This window comes from Anomaloglossus baeobatrachus, chromosome 6 (assembly GCF_048569485.1).
Source record: "Anomaloglossus baeobatrachus isolate aAnoBae1 chromosome 6, aAnoBae1.hap1, whole genome shotgun sequence".
Lineage (NCBI taxonomy): Eukaryota > Metazoa > Chordata > Amphibia > Anura > Aromobatidae > Anomaloglossus > Anomaloglossus baeobatrachus.
This window is the reverse complement of record NC_134358.1, coordinates 110965659-110986212: the sequence shown is the minus strand read 5'-3', so window position 1 is coordinate 110986212 and position 20554 is coordinate 110965659. Positions and strand designations below refer to the sequence as shown.

The 20554-nt window shown below is 44.7% G+C and overlaps 1 protein-coding gene across 1 annotated transcript in view; it reads left to right on the top strand.

The window, feature by feature from the left end:
• LY96 (lymphocyte antigen 96) overlaps positions 1-20289 on the top strand; it is a 30712-nt gene extending 10423 nt beyond the window's left edge. Inside the window, exons 3-5 of the mRNA XM_075316303.1 lie at positions 1061-1189; positions 11669-11724; positions 19980-20289. Coding sequence (XP_075172418.1) covers positions 1061-1189; positions 11669-11724; positions 19980-20078 — 284 coding nt within the window. The 3' untranslated portion in view covers positions 20079-20289. The remainder of the gene's footprint in view (positions 1-1060; positions 1190-11668; positions 11725-19979) is intronic.
• Positions 20290-20554: the final 265 nt, after the last annotated feature.

Sequence of the window (20554 nt, the reverse complement as noted above, 5' to 3'; positions counted from 1 at the left end):
ACCTTAGCAATCTCCTTCTTCTCCTATGGCAGTATCTGCCTGGTTGCCTCACACCTTGACGTGTGAATATGGCTTATCATTACTGGGGCCAGGATACAGAGACTGGCCAGAGACCAGGCCAGAAAAGCCAGAGGAACATAAGAATTTTCAGCTTTTGTTTTTTTTTTGTTTTTTATTAATAACAGGTATATTTCTACCAGAAATGCTCTGACGTTTAATAGAAAAATATACAGTAGTAAAAGATCCGGCTGGGTACTATAGCCAGAGATGAGACCGGCGCTGTCCCTGGCCGGCTTCTCCCGACACTGACCCACAGGTCTTTCACATGTTTGTACATAGGGATTATCTCAATCTGCTACAGCGTCACTGGGAAACACAGTGTCGGACTGGTCTTGTCTCTTGCTATGGTCCTGGCAAAATCTTTAAACTACATTTTTATCTTAATCGCAATGGTGCATTGGGCTGTGACTCAGGCGGCCCGTGGTTCGGGGGGCATGAATCAGCTCACAGGTTCCCTTTCAGGCTGCGTGCCACTATGAGTTTTCAATTAGTTTTTGATGCTATATATTTTCACTTCGTCAAAAACAAAATGGATGGATTTATAGAAATCTCCGGCCCATGGCGCTTCTTTATTACTCAGTGTAAACTGATCTCCGGTTCGTGGTTCACATCTGCAGGATGTCAGTTTCTCTTGTGCGTACGCTGAGTTTTATGTGCAGATTTTCCCCATAGACTTGTATTAGATGCAGAAAAATCTCAGGTAATAAATGAACATGGGTTTTTTAGTGTATTTCTGATGTTGAAACTCATGAAAGCCGCATGTAATCCACACATAGGAATATCAATAAAGTTTTTTCAAAGCCAAATACTAGGGACTATGAAAAACAAAGAAGCTTTATTTAACACGTGACATGACAAGAGACAAAAAAAACCGCAGCTTCATAAAATGCATGTTACTTAATTTATATAATAGCTGCAGAAATTCTGCAACATCAAAAACTCACCAAAACCTCATCATGGGCACGTAATCACAGTGATAAAATACTTTATTCTGGCGCAGGAAAGAACATTGACCGCTTATATGCCATGGTAGAGATTTGGAAGGAATCTGTGACCGTCTCATTTACCAGATTCGAGTTGTGTACTGGAGTTGATGATGAATTTGATTTCTGTGGAGCCCTCAAAGGAGGTAAGAGGGGATTGTTGGGACACTGCTTGTTTTCCTACACAGTACACATTTATTAATATTCTCCATCTCCACTGAGTAGTCCAAGTAACATCGATGGTCAGATACATCTCAGGAGGCCGTAGGTACAGTCTAACTGGCACTTTAGACTCTTACCGTCAGATCACAGACCATCCCTCACCTCTTCTAACATGGCTGTTTTACTAAATCCTTGTATGTAGCAGTCATGAATGTGTCCCATACACTCTGATGCTGTCGGATCAGTGGTTGGCAGTGTCCAATTCTAGAGACACACCACTTTAACAAGTGAAGATGTTGTTTGTCAAATGACTGGCCAAAAATAAGGTTCCAACTTTCTAGTGCCGGATTTCGTGGAAGGGAAGAAAACACAAATTGTTATACACTGTGTGCAGAAGTATTGGGCAAGTTGTATTTTAGAGGATTTTTGTTATTATTGATCAACAACTATGTTCTCAATCAACCCAAAAGTCTCATAAATATCAAAGCTTAATATTTTTGGAAGTTGGAGTGTTTTTTTTTTTTCTAGATTTGGCTATCTTAGGATGATATGTTTGTGCAGGGTAGGGCCATTTCACACATCCGGCTTTTCGCCGGATTGGCAGATCCGGCGCAGTCCAGAACAGTATGATACAGTACAATGGCAGCGTGACACTCTCCGGTCACATGCTATCATGTGACCGGAGCATGTGACCCGGAAGTTGCCGCGCTGCCATTTTACTGTATGACACTGTACTGGAGTGCGCTGGATCCACCAATCCGGCGAAAAGCCAGATGTGTGAAATGGCCCTAACTATTACTGTGCAGAATTATTAGGCAACTTAATAAAAAACAAATATATTCCCATCTCACTTGTTTATTTTCACCAGGTAAACCAATATAACTGCACAAAATTTAGAAATAAACATTTCTGACATGCAAAAACAAAACCCCAAAAAATTGGTGACCAATATAGCCACCTTTCTTTATGATGACACTCATAGATTCTGTCAGTTGCTTGATCTGTTTACGATCAACATTGCGTGCAGCAGCCACCACAGCCTCCTAGACAGTGTTCCGAGAGGTGTACTGCTTTGGTGCATTGTAGATCTCACATTTTATGAAGGACCACAGGTTCTCAATGGTGTTCAGATCAGGTGAATAAGGGTGCCATGTCATTATTTTTTCATCTTTTAGACCTTTCCTGGCCAGCCACGCTATGGAGTAGTTGGATGCATTTGATGGAGCATTGTCCTGCATGAAAATCATGTTTTTCTTGAACGATACTGACTTCTTCCTATACCACTGCTTGAAGAAGCTGTCTTCCAGAAACTGGCTGTAGGTCTGGGAGTTGAGCTTCACTCCTTCCTCACCCCGAAAAGGTCTCACAAGTTCATCTTTGATGATACCAGCCAATACCAGAACCCCACCTCCACCTTGCTGGCATCTGAGTCGGAATGGAGCTCTCTGCTCTTTACTGATCCAGCCTCTGGCCCATCCATCTGGCCCATCAAGAGTCACTCTCATTTCATCAGTCCATAAAACCTTTGAAAAATCAGTCTTATGATATTTCTTGGCCCAGTCTTGACATTTTATCTTATGTTTCTTGTTCAAAGCTGTTTGTTTTTCAGCCTTCCTTACCTTGGCCATGACCCTGAGTATGACACACCTTGTGCTTTTTGATACTCCAGTAACGTTGCAGCTCTGAAATATGGCCAAACTGGTGGCAAATGGCATCCTGGCAGCTTAACACTTGATTTTCCTCAATTCATGGCCAGTTATTTTGCGCCTTTTTTGCCCAACACACTTCTTGCGACCCTGTTGGCTATTTTCCATGAAACGCTTGATTGTTCGGTGATCACGCTTCAAAAGTTTGGCAATTTCAAGACTGCTGCATCCCTCTGGAAGACATCTCACAATTTTGAACTTTTCAGAGCCCCTCAAATCTCTCTTCTGACCCATTTTGCCAAAGGAAAGGAAGTTGCCTAATAATTAAGCACACCTTATATAGGGTGTTGATGTCATTACACCACACCCCTCCTCATTACAGAGATGCACATCAACTGATTTACTTAATTGGTAGTTGGCTCTCAAGCCTATACAGTGTGGAGTAGGACATGTATAAAAAGTATCATGTGATCAAAATACTTTTTTGCCTAATAATTCTGCACACAGTGTAGTCTCCAGGTGTCTACTCAAAGCGGGTACAAAACTGGGGAGGCCGTGGAAGGGGCACAGGGGGTGAGATTTCTGGGGAACATGGGACATCCAGAGCCATGAAGGCCTGTGCCCCAAACCTGGAGCCTACTCTTAGTAGGCACAATTTCGTTCAACTTCACAATTGTGTTCCACTTGTTGTTGATTCTTCACCATAACATTAAATTTTTTTTTTTATCATTGAAGCCTGAAATGTGGGAAAAGGTTGAAAAATTCAAGGGAGCCGAATATTTTTGCAAGGCACTGTATATGTATATACACACAGTCATGGCCAAAAGTGTTAGCACATTTGAAGTTGTTTCTGAAAATGAAGTATTTCCCTCAGAAAATTAATAATACACACCATACACCGCCCCTCTCCATAATACACTCTCTGCACCGCTCCTCTCCATAGCACACTCTCTACACCGCCCCTCTCGATAATATCGCTCCCACACTGCCTCTCTGTATAATATCTCCCCACACAAACCACACACTGCTCCGTATAATATCCCTCACAGACGTTGCCCCTCTGTATACCATCACTGCACACAAACTGACCCTCTTTATAATGTCGTCCCACAAACACTGCTCCTCTCTGTATATCGCCCCACACCTCTCTGTATCCTATCCCACCCACAAAAACACTGTCCCTCTGTATAATATTCGTCTGGTATACAGTATATGTGCTTCTACTGGTACATAAGTCCCCTTCCAGGTATATATGACCCCATCTGGGGCCTTCCTGGTATGCATGTCCCCCTCCTTGTATATATGTTCCCCTCCTGGACCCATCCTGTTATATATTTCCCCACCCTGGTTTATTTGTCCCCTTCCTAGCATATACAGTATGTCCTCCTCCTGGTATATATGTCCCCATCCTGGGCCCGTCCTGATATATAAGTCCCAGTGTGATGAGGTCGCAGAGTGATGACCTCATCATGCTGTTGCACACTGGGCCGCATGATGATGCGTCGGTGCCCTGCTCTGCCCCCCTGACTTTGCCAGCACCACCTGGCTAATTTACATGCACTGCCCCTGAAGCACTACTTTGCATGTAAATTAGCCAGTGTAATGGCCAAAGCGGCACGGCCGGGCCCCTCTGCTGTTACTCAGACCTGGTGAAGAGGGAGGCCCGGCCCTTAATAAAGCCAGGTAATTACCCCGAGCCTGGCTGGGGCCCCCCTCTTCACCAGGCCCCATACACCAGTCATGGTTGTAAAGGCCTGATAGTGGGCCTGTCAGCAGGTTAATAGCATTTTTATAGGTGACAGGTTTCCTTTAAAGGGCAGATTCAATTGAATATTACAGGAGCTCTGCAGTAAGGGAGCACTAACACCACTGGTGGACAAAGACAGAAGAAACCCCTGTGCATAAACAATATATTGGCCATTTGCTGCCCAATAGCTCATCATAAATCACAAATACTATTTGCAATGGAGGTGGAAGTGTGCCTTTGACCTCTTGGGCCCCTGTGCAGCACCATTGATATGTCCGTCCATTTCGAACACCTTCTCTAAGGCGAGCTTTACACATTGCGAGATCGCTACCGATATATCATCGGGGTCATGTCGTTAGTGATGCACATCCGGCGCCGGTAGCGACATCGCAATGTGTAAATCATAGGTGCGACGATGAACGAGCGCAAAAGCGTATAAAATCGCTGATCTGTGTCACGTCGTTCATTTCCATGTCGTTAACTGCTGCAGATACGATGTTGTTTGTCGTTCCTGCAGCACCACACATCGCTGTGTGTTAAACCGCAGGAACAACAAACATCTCCTTACCTGCGTCCACCGGCAATGCGGAAGGGACAAGTTGGGCGGGATGTTATGTCCCGCTCATCTCCGCCCCTCCGCTTCTATTGGCCGGCCGCTTAGTGACGTCGCGGTGACGTCGCTGTGACGCCGAACGCACCTTCCCCTTGAAGGAGGGATTGTTTGACGGTCACAGCGACATCGCCGACCAGGTATGTGCGTGTGAAGCTGCCGTAGCGATAATGTTCGCAACGGCAGCAAGCACCAGATATCGCATGTACGATGGGGGCGGGTTCTATCGCGCTCGACATCGCTAGCAATTGCTAGGGATATCGCAGCGTGTAAAGCCCGCCTTAGATACCGCTATTTATATAATGGCACAACCAGGTTCATTTAGCGAAATAGAGGAAAAGCACAGGGTTAGACACTGTGTATTTTTTTTTATATTCGGGGCACAGCGTATATTTTCTATATTCAGTAGCACAGTAGAACCTATTTTTCTATATTCAGGATACGGTGCCCTTGGAATATAAAATAATTATAAAAAATAAATATACAATGTACATCCCGAACATAACAAAAAAAATATACATTGCCCTACCGAAATCTAAAACCTATACACCGGGTGCACAATATATTTTTTTAAGTTCAGTGGGCACAATATATATCTTTTTTATAGTCAGGGTGCACAGTACAGTGAGTATGGAAAGTGTTCAGACCCCTTTTACATTTTTCACTCTTTGTTGCATTGCAGCCATTTGGTAAATTCAAAAAAGTTCATTTTTTTCTCATTAATGGACACTCTGCACCCATCTTGACCGAAAACCCCCCAGAAATGTAGAAATTTTTGCAAATTTATTAAACAAGAAAAACTGAAATATCACATGGTAATAAGTATTCAGACCCTTTGCTCAGTATTCAGTAGAAGCTCCCTTTTGAGCTAGTACAGCTATGAGTCTTCTTGGGAATGATGCAACGTTTTTCACACCTGCATTTGGGGAACCTCTGCCATTCTTCCTTTTGGATCCTTTCCAGTTCTGTCAGGTTGGATAGTGAACGTTGGTGGAGAGCCATTTCAGGTCTCTCCAGAGATGCTCAATTGGGTTTAGGTCAGGGCTCTGGCAGGACCAGTCAAGTTGTTCTGTAGCCACTCCTTTGTTATTTTAGTGTTCATTGTCTTGTTGAAAGGTGAACATTCGGCCAAGTCTGAGGTCCAGAGCACTCTAGAAGAGGTTTTCTTCCAGGATATCTCTGTACTTGGCCACATTCATCTTTCATTCAATCGCAACCAGTCGTCCTGTCCCTGCATCTGAAAAACACCTCCATAGCATGATGTTGCCACCATCATGTTTCACTTTTCGGATTGTATTGGGCAGGTGATGAGCAGTGTCTGGTTTTCTCCACACATACCGCATAGACTTATCACCAAAAAGTTCTATCTTCATCTCATCAGACCAGAGAATCTTATTTCTCATAGTCTGGGAGTCCTTAATGTGTTTTTTTTTTCAAACTCTATGCGGGCTTTCATATGTCTTGCACTAAGGAGAGGCTTCCGTCAGGCCACTCTGCCATAAAGGCCCGACTGGTGGAGGGCTGCAGTGATTCTTGGCTACTACATTTTTGGAGCTCAGCCACAGTGATCCTGGCGTTCTTCTTTTCCTCTCTCACCAAGGCTCTTCTCCCATGATTGCTCAGTTTGGCTGGATGGCCAGGTCTAGGAAGAGTTCTGGTGGTCTCAAACTTCTACCATTGAAGGATTATGGAGGTCACTGTGCTCTTGAGTACTGCAGAAATTCTTTTGTAACCTTGGCCAGATCTGTGCCTTGCCACAGTTCTGTCTCTGAGCTCCTTGGACAGTTCCTTTGACCTCATTTGGTCTGACATGCACTGTGAACTGTGAGGTTTTATATAGACAGGTGTGTGCCTTTCGAAATCAAGTCCTATCAGTTTAATAAAACACAGCTGGACTCCTATGAAGGAGTAGAACCATCTCAAGGAGGATCATCAGGAAATGGACAACATGAGACTTAAATGGGTGTCTGAGCAAAGGATCTGAATACTTATGACCATTTGATATTTCAATTTTTCTTGTTTAATAAATTTGCAAAGATTTCTACATTTCAGGTTTTTTTTCTGTCATGATGGGGTGCAGAGTGTACATTAATGAAAAAAACATGAACTTTTTTTGAATTTACTGAATGGCTGTAATCAAACAAAGAGTGAAAAATGTAAAGGGGTGTGAATACTTTCCGCACCCACTGTATATACATTTAATGAGCATGGAACATAATATTCTAATTTTTGATTCGGGGAGCAGATTCAAGTCCTATGCAAGAAGCAGGCGCTGGTGTCACACTTAATAAGTCAGTCTGTCTTTTACAATTTGAATATAAAACTTTGACATTAAGGCCAAAAGATTGGAAAAACTGGAGTAGGGGCAAATTCCATTGACATAGGAAACACTCTAGTTAATTGATTCATAAATTACTAGGAGGAATTACAAAGGAACAGAGTTACAAGAAAATAGATGCTCCAGAATTATTTTAGGGAATGCAATTATTTACTGCAACAGACATGTCAGGCCGGTCATCCTACACCCAGCACAAGCCTAAATAACACTGCTTCCCCCGCCAACTGTCTGTGATTGGTGGAAGTCAAACGCACCCCCACGCTGAGTGACAGCATGTCCGACACTTCCAGTCACAGACCCGGTCTGCGGTTCTATAGCATACAGTAAAAATAAATAAATAAAAATTTGACATAGGGTCCCCCCTATTATGATACCCAACATAAATAAAGCCCACAGCTACAGGCTGCAGCCCCCAGCCATGTACTTATCTTGGATGTATATTAAAATAGGAGGAACCACATGCAGCTTTTTTTCAGTTGGTTAAATAAATAATTAAAAAACCCAGCATGCGGTCCCCCAAATTTGATACCTAGCCATAATAAAGCCAGACAGCTGATGGCAGGTATTCTCAGGCTTGGGAGGTCTATGCTATTGGGCCCCTCAACCTAAAAATAGCAGGCTGCAGCCACCCAGAATTGTAGCATCCATTAGATGCGATAACCCCAGCACTTTACATGGCTCTTCCAAATTGCCCTGGTGCGGTGGAGATTGGGGTAATAAAGGGTTAATGTCAGCTCACAGCTGACACTAAGCCCTAGATTAGTAATGGGGAGGGTCCATAATCTCATTCCCATCTTCAAAGAATCAAAGAACAGAAAGCCACTGTGGCTGTAAAGCAGGATGACGACCAGGGGCTCAGGAGCCTTGTTTGGTCCACAGCTGTCTGCTCAATGCCACTCTCCTTTCTTCATAACTATATCAGCTTCAAATATGGACATTATTACTTGTCAAGGAGGGTACTCAAGGGGCATCATTACTTAATAAGGGGTACTTGGTACAATATTACTTGATAAGGGGTATTCCCAGTGGTGTAGCAACTGCTTTTGTCGCCTGGGGCGGTCGTCAAATTTGCCGCTCCCCTCCGTTGGCCGTCGATAAGGGTACTTTCACACTTGCATTAGTCGCAATCCGCCGCTTTGGAAAACAGCGCAATCCGTTAACGGCTTGTGCTGGTTCCCATAGACTTGTATGGACGACAGATTGCGACTAATGTGTCTGCGTTGCATCCGCCGCGTGACGGATCAGTCGAGGAACGACTGACCGTCGGGCAGCAGGAACGCAGCATGTAGCATTTTGTGAGCGGCGGAATCCCTTTTTTTCCACTGCACATGCTCAGCTCTTATGTTTAATAATTGAAATCAATGTTTCTCCCTCTCTCTTGGCAGCCGAACGATCAGCTAATTGCCCGGCGGGCGGCTTTTGTGAGCGATCAGCTGATCATCCGGCGATCAGCCCCCGGGTGATCAGCTGATCGTTCACAATAGCCTGCCACTGGTAAAACAGTAGAAAAAAAACAAAAAAAAACAACGGATCATTGTTTTGCAGCATTTTTGCAGTCGGTCGGTCTCTCTCTCTCTGTCGGTGGGTCTGTTGGTCGGTCTCTCTATATCTCTCTCTGTCGGTCGGTCTCTCCCTCTCACCCCCTCTCTCATACTCACCGACCACCGGCATGGCGCTGCACGGCTGTCACAAAGCTCCGGCAGCTTTTCTTCTTTTGAAAATGCCGGCCGCTCATTATTCCATATCGTATTCCCTGCTTCCCCCGCCCACCGGCTCCTATGATTGGTTGCAGTCAGACACACCCCCATGCTGAGTGACAGCTGTCTCACTGCAACCAATCACAGCCGCCGGTGGGTCTATATCGTGCAGTACAATAAATAAATAAATAATTAAAAAAAAGCGGCGTGCGATCCCCCCCAATTTTGATACCAGCCAAGATAAAGCCACACGGCTGAAGGCTGGTATTCTTAGGATGGGGAGCCCCACGTTATGGGGAGCCCCCCCAGCCTAAAAATATCAGCCAGCAGCTGCCTGGAATTGCCGCATCCATTAGATGCGACAGTCCTGGGACCCTACCCGGCTCATCCCAAATTGCCCTGGTGCGGTGACAACCGGAGTGATAAGGAGTTAATGGCAGCCCATAGCTGCCACTAAGTCCTAGGTTAATCATGGTAGGCGTCTATAAGACACCCTCATGATTAATCTGTAGTGAAAGTAATTAAACACAATCAACGAAAAATCCTTTATTTGAAATAAAAGACAAAAAAACACCCTCTTTCACCACTTTATTAACCCCCAAATACCCCTCCAGGTCCGGCGTAATCCACACGAGGTCCCACGACGCTTTCAGTTCAGCTAGATTGGAAGATGACAGGAGCGGCAGTAGAACACCACCGCTGCTGTGAGCTCCACGCAGTAACTGAAGTGAATCACGCTGTCAGCGAGGACATCACTGAGGTAGTGCCGGTTTGTGCGGTGATGATGGGGGCGGTAGTGCCTGGGTGTGTGCGGTGATGATGGGGGCGGTAGTGCCTGAGTGTGTGCGGTAATGATGGGGGCAGTAGTGCCGGGGTGTGTGCGGTGATGATGGGGGCGGCGTTTTTTACCCCCAAAATGCCGCCCCCCCCGACATGTGCCGCCCGCGGCGTACCACCCCTTCGCCCCCCCCTTTGCTACGCCACTGGGTATTCCAGGGAATTATTAATTCTCAAGTGGGCACTGAAAGGGCATTATTGTTATACAAGTGACACTCATACTATTGCTACTTTCTAAAGGGGGCACTTGGGAATTATGTAATAACAGGACATTGCGGGTATTATTACGTTTTATGTGGACACTTGAGGCATGAGAACTTTTTCAAGAAACAACCAGGGCATGAGAACTTTATAATGGGGCACCCAGGGCATGAGAACTTTACAAGGGGCACCCAGGGCATGAGAACTTTACAAGGGGCACCCAGGGACTGAGAACTTTATAAAGGGAAACGCAGGGCATGAGAGCTTTATCAGAAGGTACACATGGCTTGAGAGCTTTATAAGGGTGCACACATAGCATGAGAGCTTTATAAGGGGGCATCGAGGAATGAGAACCTTATAAGGAGACACTCAGTACATAAGAGCTTATTAAGGGGGCACCCAGAGCATGAGAACTTTATAGGAGGGCATGAAGGAATGAGAACTTTATATGGGGGCACTCAGGGCATGAAAACTTTATAACTGGACAGTTATTGACTTATAACTTTTAAACGAGTATACAGGCATACACAATGTCTAAGGGGCACTTTGCACACTACGACATCGCAGGTGCGATGTCGGTGGGGTCAAATCGAAAGTGACACACGTCCGGCGTCGCTCTCGACATCGTAGTGGTTAAAGCATTTTTGATACGATTAACGAGCACAAAAGCGTCATAATCGTATCATCAGTGTAGCGTCGGTCATTTCCATGAATTGGGAAAGACCGATGTTACGATGTTACTCCTCGTTCCTGCGGCAGCACAGATCGCTGTGTGTGAAGTCGCAGGAGCGAGGAACATCTCCAACCTGCGTCCCGGCCAGCTATGCGGAAGGAAGGAGATGGGCGGGATGTTTACGTCCCGCTCATCTCCGCCCCTCCGCTTCTATTGGCCGCCTGCCGTGTGACGTCGCTATGACGCCGCACGACCCGCCCCCTTAGGAAGGAGGCGGGTCGCCAGCCAGAGCGACATCGCAGGGCAGGTGAGTGCGTGTGAAGCTGCTGTAGCGATAATGTTTGCTACGGCAGCTATCACCATAATATCGCAGCTGCGATGGGGGCGGGAACTATCGCGCTCGGCATCGCAGCATCGGCTTGCGATGTCATAGTGTGCAAAGGGCCCCTAAGAGTTCTTCAGATAGATTGTGACTTGTGACCGATTCTCGGAGCTGAATGTGGCTCTCAAGGTATCAATGTTGGGGCCCCTGCTGTAGAGGATGTCCTGGCTATATCTTACATTGTAGACAATTCATTTGATTGCGGTCTTTCATCCATCATGGGAACAGGGGAGACAATATAAGAATATGTTGGAACAGACATTTCTAATATCTTTTGTGACTATTGTACAATTTACTTTCTTTTGTTCATTTTTTTGTTAATTTCTTCACAGAAACAGTGACCTTCTTTTACGATGGCCGTTTTTTTAGGAAGCTGCAGCTTTTAAAGGTATTGTGGTCTTATGTAACTTCTCTATTGTACAGTTTGGGTATAGTGTTGTCCTATAATATACAGTAAGGTATATAATGTATAGGATATACCTTTTATATGTTCTATCTGGGCTCAATTTCCATATTTGCTGCAGAAATGAAGAAAATCGGCATAACATACTTTTCGTTTTGTTGTTTCTGCCCCTTTAATCGACTCCTGTTCATTATCATTTCACTTTTTTGTTGTATTTTCCTTACTCATCTACAGTGCTGGCCAAAAGTATTGGCATCCCTGCAATTCTGTCAGATAATACTCAGTTTCTTCTTGAAAATGATTGCAATCACAAATTATTTGGTATTATTAACTTCATTTAATTTGTCTTCAATGAAAAAAAATAAAAAAAATTGTCATAAAGCCAAATTGGATATAATTCCACACCAAACATAAAAAAGGGGGTGGACAAAAGTATTGGCACTGTTTGAAAAATCATGTGATGCTTCTCTAATTTGTGTAACTAACAGCACCTGTAACTTACCTGTGGCACCTAACAGGTGTTGGCAATAACTAAATCACACTTGCAGCCAGTTGACATGGATTAAAGTTGACTCAACCTCTGTCCTGTGTCCTTGTGTGTACCACATTGAGCATGGAGAAAAGAAAGAAGACCAAAGAACTGTCTGAGGACTTGAGAATCCAAATTGTGAGGAAGCATGAGCAATCTCAAGGCTACAAGTCCATCTGCAAAGACCTGAAAGTTCCTGTGTCTACGGTGCGCAGTGTCATCAAGAAGTTTAAAGCCCATGGCACTGTGGATAACCTCCCTAGATGTGGAAGGAAAAGAAAAATTGACGAAAGATTTCAACGCAAGATTGTGCGGATGGTGGATAAAGAACCTTGACTAATATCCAAACAAGTTCAAGCTACCCTGCAGTCCGAGGGTACAACAGTGTCAACCCGTACTATCCGTCGGCGTCTGAATGAAAAGGGACTATATGGTAGAATACCCAGGAAGACCCCACTTCTTACCCCGAGACATAAAGAAGCCAGGCTGGAGTTTGCCAAAACTTACCTGAGAAAGCCTAAAACGTTTTGGAAGAATGTTCTCTGGTCAGATGAGACAAAAGTAGAGTTTTTTGAGAAAAGCCATCAACATAGTTTACAGGGAAAAAAGAGGCATTCAAAGAAAAGAACACGGTCCCTACAGTCAAAAATGGCGGAGGTTCCCTGATGTTTTGGGGTTGCTTTGCTGCCTCTGGCACTGGACTGCTTGACCGTGTGCATGGCATTATGAAGTCTGAAGACTACCAACAAATTTTGCAGCATAATGTAGGGCCCAGTGTGAGAAAGCTGGGTCTTCCTCAGAGATCATGGGTCTTCCAGCAAGACAATAACCCAAAACACACTTCAAAAAGCAATAGAAAATGGTTTGAGAGAAAGCACTGGAGACTACTAAAGTGGCCAGCAATGAGTCCAGACCTGAATCCCATAGAACACCTGTGGAGAGATCTCAAAATGGCAGTTTGGAGAAGGTACCCTTCCAATTTCAGGGGCCTGGAGCAGTTTGCCAAAGAAGAATGGTCTAAAATTTCAGGCGAGCATTGTAAGAAACTCATTGATGGTTACCGGAAGCGGTTATTCACAGTTAATTTGGCTAAAGGTTGTGCAACCAAGTATTAGGCTAAGGGTGCCAATACTTTTGTCTGGCCCATTTTTGGAGTTTTGTGTGAAATGATCATTGATTTGATTTTGTTTCATTCTCTTTTGTGTTTTTTCATTGCAAGCAAAATAAATGAAGATAATAATACCAAAGAATTTGTGATTGCAATCATTTTCAAGAAGAAACTGAGTATTATCTGACAGAATTGCAGGGGTGCCAATACTTTTGGCCAGCACTGTATATGAATATAATCATTATTAGGGTTGGGCTATAGACATACAAAAGCCCTGATTTAACAGTTTTTACCATAATTCTGGCATAAAATTTTGAAATATTGAAACATTTTCTTGAAACTTGTAGTTAGACAACAAGGTTACAACTATTCGTATTGTCTCAGAGCTCACCTTATGAAAAATGGGCAAAGCTTAGCTGGAAAGCACGATTGCCAAATTCATCATAATTTACATTTCCTAATTTTTGTGGTGGAAACATAAGAGAAATATACTGCAGTCTTTGACTTATCATACATTCCTGCCGTACAGCATCTAAAAGATGCTCCATGTTCATAACAGGGAGCAAACCCTTAAAGACGCTAACACGTTTCACTACAGAACACCCTTCATCAAGACTGGCAAACAAAACAAAGGACTAGTGTAATTTTGGGTCAAAGCCTTTACCTAGTGACCATTTCAGGGGTCTTTTGACAATTTTTGGACAACAAGTAAGAATTATCTTCATGACGCAGCCAAAGTTGAGATCGTAACATGTAAAAGACCTACAATAATGCACTCTTCTCTGTACAGGAATTTAAACTTTAGAATTAAAGGGGTCATCCAGTGCTATCTTTAGGGGGTTCTGTTTAAAGTGAACATTTTGAGTGCCTGTAGTAAATGCAAAATGGTTGGGGGGGGGGAATTAGAGCATTTTCTATCCTTAAACCTCAGATTTAACAGACTGCCTGTGTGTCACAATTCCTCCGCACAGTGCTTCTACGACGCAAGGAGTACTGTCTATTGGGACTATGAAATTGTGCTGAGCTGCCAGTGAATTGAACGATTGCGCAGTTGTCCATTCTGGTTGTGGGAAGTCCTGGGTTGTTCAGGTGTTCCATCTTCCCAGTGATTGCCCAGCTACTTAGCTGAGTAGTCTCTTCCAGAACCTCTTCAGTCATAGCTTCTGCTAAAGTCGTACTGTTGGCCTGTTTACTGGTGCTCTGCTATGGCCTCGGTTCCACTTGCGCAGAGCTTCCGATGTGAAAGCATCGGAAGCGATATGCTAATTACCCTCTGCTGCGGGTGTGAGCCGAGGGTCATGCGACTGTGATCCGATCTTGTGATCGCATCACAGCTGCGGAGGAGAGGGAAAGAAGCACTTATTTCTCTCCTCGGCAGCCTGTCTCTGCGTACATCGCACTGCAGCCGGATGACATGTGAGTGCAGTGCGATGTTTCACATGCACCCATAGATTTGTATGGGTGCGTGTGAACCGAGACTTGCTGCCAAACGCAGCATGGTGAGATTAATTTCTCATGCCGATTTGGCATGAGAACTCAATCGCAGATGGACACTGCCCCATAGTTTTGCACTAGTGCGAGTGCAGTCAGATGTTTTATCGGAATGCACTCATCCGTGCAAAACGCAAGTGTAACGGAGGCCTAATGCTGATTATTGTTATCTGACCCTGGACTGTTGCTTGACCATTTGTCTGTTTGCTCCCTGTACTTGTTTCGCCCAGGGATATAGGGTACTCGGTCCCGGGCGGTGTACGTCTGGAGGGTGTCATGGTGGTGGCCGTTGCCCGATTCCGTGCCCTGGGCCCTTTTTGTAAAGGGGTATATTTACAGAGGATTGTAATGTAATGTTCACATGTGACGCCACTTACGGTGTTGCGGCTATGTATATGGAGCTGCCGCTGCACAATGTACACTGCTGGGGCTGGTGTTAATGGCAGCCTGGATGATAGGCCCTCTGCAAGAGGGTAGTTGTTGTAACAGATGCTGGAAGAATGGAGTCCACACAAAAGTTCAGTGCAACTGGTTTTACTCACTGTCCGGTGATGGTAACTGGTTACCCGAGGCCGGCTGGTTTCACCTTCAGGCTCCCTTGTACCCAGTGCCAGTTAGTAATCTGGTGCCTTCCTCCTCCACACCTGTCTCTGGTTAGTGGGTCCCTGTGGCGTAGCGCTACTGGGGGTCCCCGTCTGATGGTATTGTTCCACTGCTGTCAGCCTGACGGTAGCGTGAACCCTGTGGGGTTGGAGTCTCTGTTCCTGTCCCCGGTTCTCCCTTTGCTACTGAGTCTTCAGATTGTTAGGGGCACTTTGCACACTACGACATCGCAGGTGCGATGTCGGTGGGGTCAAATCGAAAGTGACGCACGTCCGGCATTGCTGTCGACATCATAGTGTGTAAATCCTTTATGATACGATTAACGAGCGCAAAAGCGTCGTAATCGTATCATCGGTGTAGCGTCAGTCATTTCCATGAACTGGGAATGACCGATGTTCATCGTTCCTGCGTTAGCACACATCGCTGTGTGTGAAGCCACAGGAGCGAGGAACATCTCCTACCTGCGTCCCGGCCGGCTATGTGGAAGGAAGGAGGTGGGCGGGATGTTTACGTCCTGCTCATCTCCGCCCCTCCGCTTCTATTGGCCGCCTAGTATCTGTCCCGAGATCTTCTGACTACTCTGCCTTCAGTCTTGACCATGAGTTAGTGACTAGCATCACATTATGACTGGCCGTACCTGTTTTCCATTTATGGATCCAGTGCGTACACTCTGTGGTCAGGTGGCGAATCTGACCAGATAGTTCAGGATCTGGCCATGGAACATCAGATGTTACAATCTTCCCAGTCCCAGTTACAGGGTCAGTTTTCTAGTTCTTTGGGTGCTTCCCAGAGTCCCACACTACCCACTGCTGTAGTCTTGACTTCTGGATGGTATGACGTGAAATTGCTCTCCTGAGCCTGTTTTGGTTCTTTTTTTGTGGGAAAAAGACCAGTTTAGAATTTTAGGGATAGCTGTAAACTATTTTTTATCTTGCAACCCTAATCCTCAGGGAATGAATCCCAGCAGGCTGGAATAATCATGTCTCTATTGCAGGGATGTTCTAATATTTGGGCATTTTTTTTGTCTTTTTGTCTCCACTAGTCCCAAAACAGTTTTCTGTTGACACCTATTTTGATGCATTAGGGATGCTCTATGACAAACCTGACAGGGTCCAGGTAGCATAGGCAAAGATCATGAACCTGACACAGAGGGCCGCACCGCTGGGGACTATAGTTCTGAGTTTCAGTGGTCCTCTGAAGCCCTGTGGAATGATGCAGCCCTCAGGTGTCAGGTCCATAGAGGCCTTTGTGTTACTCTTAAAGGGGTTTTTCCATGAACAACGTTCATTTTAAAGTTGATTTTAATCAATAGATCTTAGAATAATAATCATTTATACAATTGGATGTATAAAAAAAATGTTCCTGTGCTGAGATAATCTTATATATGTGTCCTTCCTATGTACTGTGTAATGGCCGTGTCTGAGCATACAGGGACATGGTCTGATCAGACCATATCTCTTGGGCAGGAGAAGACGTAATAAAGTATGCAAACATTACAGCACGGGATTGCAAATTATTCTTTCTATGAAGTAAAATATTATTAAAAACAGGCAGGAAAATGCTTTAGCTCAAAAAAAGAAATCAGCTGCGATCCCGTGCTGTAATGTCTGTATACTCTCCTTTACTTCTTCCCCTGTCCAGGAGATGTGGTATGATCAGACCATGTCCTTGTACAGTCAGACACGGCCATTACACAGTACACAGCAGGGTCACATATATAAGATGAACTCAACACAGGAACATTTTTTTTTAAACACATCCAATTGTATAAATTATTATTCTAAGGTATGTTGCTTAAAATCATCTTTGAAATTAACTTTATTCGTGGGAAAATCCCTTTAAGGATGCTCTGGTTCTGCACACTGCACCTTGTTCATTGGGGGAGACCTTGACTCAGACTATCCATATGAAGAGTTTGGGAGAGTGTAATGTACAACACTAGATTTCATTCATGCTCAAGAAAGATAATGGTCCAATTCCAAACACAGACTTAGCTCCACTTAATAGATAGTCTCCAACAGGAACAGAAAGAGCTATAGTAATCCCGGCAATCAATACAGGGAGATTCTCTACCTTCCAATCAACACAGCAATCCAATCAATAAAGGGAGAAAAGAAATGGTGGCACTCACCCTTCTTAAAAATCTTCTTTTATGTCATCAAAAATTAGAAGCGCATACAGGAGGGGGATACGCCTGAGACGTAAAGTATGCCAAGACGATGGTGACCGTTTTGCGCACCTAGGCGCTTTGTCAAGTCCTAACACCAGGAGTCAGGACCCAACGAAGCACCTAGGTGCACGAAATGATTGCCGTCGTCTTGGTGTACTTTGCGTCTTAGACGTATCCCATATCCCCCTCCTGTATGCGTTTCTAGATTTCATTCTTTCTTCCTGGTTAAGTTCATTTACATGGGTCGGAACCTATGGAGTTAGGAGCAGCCAGCTCAATGGCAACTGAGAACAGATGACGTAACAGTCTCAGCGTCTACCTCTATTGTGGTCCCGCTGGACATTTCCTTAAGGACTGTTTGGCACACCTTCCAGCAAACAAACCATCGTGACATGCTTAAAGAGGTTGTCCAGTACTTTTACATTGATGACCTATCCTTAGGATAGAAGAAATCCAAAGGATCCTCTTGGTTTCCATGTCACAGAAGAAAAGCAAAAAGCATCCCGGGGTTTTTTTTTTTCAATTTTCCTTTAATTCAACAAGTCAGGCAAAGTTTCACTCTACAATTGGGCTTGATCAAGCATATAGCAAGCTCAATTGTAGGGTAAAATGTTGCCTGACTTATTGGATTAAAGCAAAATTGAAAAAGCCTCCGGTTTGCTATCTGCTTTTCTGCTGTGACATGGTAATCAAGAGGATCCTCTGGATTTGAGTTGCGTCCCTTATCCTGAATATAGGATTTCACCTAAGGTGCCGCAAATCATTTATTTATGCTATCCTTAGGATAGGTCATCAATATCTGATCGGCTGGGGTCCGACACCTGGTACCCCCACCGAGCAGCTGTTCTCCCATTGTTGTGACATTCATCCATGACCATCACATGATGTTGCAGCATAATAATGCACAGCCTCATGTTGCAAAGGATCAGTACACAATTCCTGGAAACTGAAATATCCCAGTTCTTAGATGGCAGCATAATCACCGGACATGTCATCCATTGAGCATGTTTGGGATGCTCTGGATCAGCATATACGACAGTGTGTTCAGGTTCCAGCCAATATCCAGCAACTTTGCAGCCACTGAAGAGAAGTGGACCAACAATCCACAAGCAACAATCAACAAGCTGATCATCTCTACGTGAAGGAGGTGTGTTGCACTGCTTGAGGCCAATGGTGGTCACACCAGATGCGGACTGGTTTTCTAACCCCCTGGACACCCTCAATACTGTTAAACTGCACATTTTAGAGTGGCCTTTTGTTGTAGCTAGCCTAAGGGGTACTTTGCACGCTGCGCCATCGCAAGCCGATTGTAGCGATGCCGAGCGCGATAGTCCCCGCCCCCGTCACAGATGCGATCTCTTGTGATAGCTGCCATAGCGAACATTATCGCTACGGCAGCTTCACACACACTTATCTGCCCTGCGACTTCGCTCTGGCCGGTGACCCACCTCCTTCCTAAGGGGGCGGGTCGTGCAGCGTCACAGCGATGTCACACGGCATGCTGCCAATAGAAGCGGAGGGGCGGAGATGAGCGGGACGTAAACATCCCACCCACCTACTTCCTTCCTCATTGCAGGCGGGACGTAGGTAAGGAGTTGTTCCTCGCTCCTGCGGCTTCATACACAGCGATGTGTGCTGCTGCAAGAACGAGGAACAACATCGTACCTGTCGCTGCAGCGACATTATGGAAATGACCGACACTGCACAGATCACCGATTTTCGACGCTTTTGCGATGGTTTATCTGTGCATCTAGGCTTTACACGTTGCAACATCGTTACCGGCACCGGATGGCCGTCACTTTCGATTTGACCCCGACGATATCGCAGTAGCGATGTTGCAACATGCAAATTACCCCTAAGGCACACCTGTGCAATAATCATGCTGTCTAATTAGCATGTTGATCTGCCACTCCTGTGAGGTGGATGGATTATCTCCGCAAAGGAGAAGTGATCACTAACACAGATTTGGAAACAATATTTGGGAGAAAAAGGTCTTTTGTGTACATAGAAAAATAGTTACATCCTTGAGTATAGCTGATAAAAAATGGGAGCAAAACATAAATTGTTGCATGTATATTTTTGTTCAGTGTATATGCTCCTTTTTTCAGCCTCTCTTGACTTATTTGGAGGGATTTGGTCATGGTATTTCATGAAGTAAACTGCCTATTGATTTCTGTAGACTTCATATGGAAATGCAGCTGTGGTATTGACTACATTGAACCTGTACATTAGGCCTGTATACTGATAGTGGTCAACAGTTGACTTATTTAGTACTTATTATATCAAAAAAAGTTTTGTATATGTAAAGTACAATGCTTTCTTCTTCTTTTGTTTCCCAGGGCCTGTATACTGTAAAGTATCAACTACTGGTGGGTGAAAAAGAAGAGCTGCTCTTGTGTTTTCTTGGGACATTGAAAGTCAAAGCTGCATTATTCTAAAAGAAACCTGAAATCTACAATAGAACACATTGACCACATACATGGAGAGTGTTTGCATCATTTTTTGCTAGATGTTTTAAGATTGGAAAAATTTGACAAAACTTCATTCAAGCGTGGTGAAAAATTTGAGCAAAGACATACTGCAGATTTCCAGGCGTAGTACACTGATGCATTTTGGAAATTATATATATTATAAGTCCTTGTGGTAAGGATTCTCTCACTATCACCGCTCAGTACATAGTGAGCTACAGCTGTGATTATGCCTCCACACTAAGTGACAGTGGTTCAGCATTAATCAGTACAGCGTTGGCTGCCAGTCATTTCCAGTACACAATTACAGTCGCTACTCACTACATACTGAGCTGTGACTGAAGCTGTGCTGGCTGAGCTTCCATGACTGAAAGCCGGAGGCTGCTGGGAGGAATAAAGTCAATTTCCTCTGGTAATGGGCTTTCAGTGCAGCAGCCGGGCAGCTT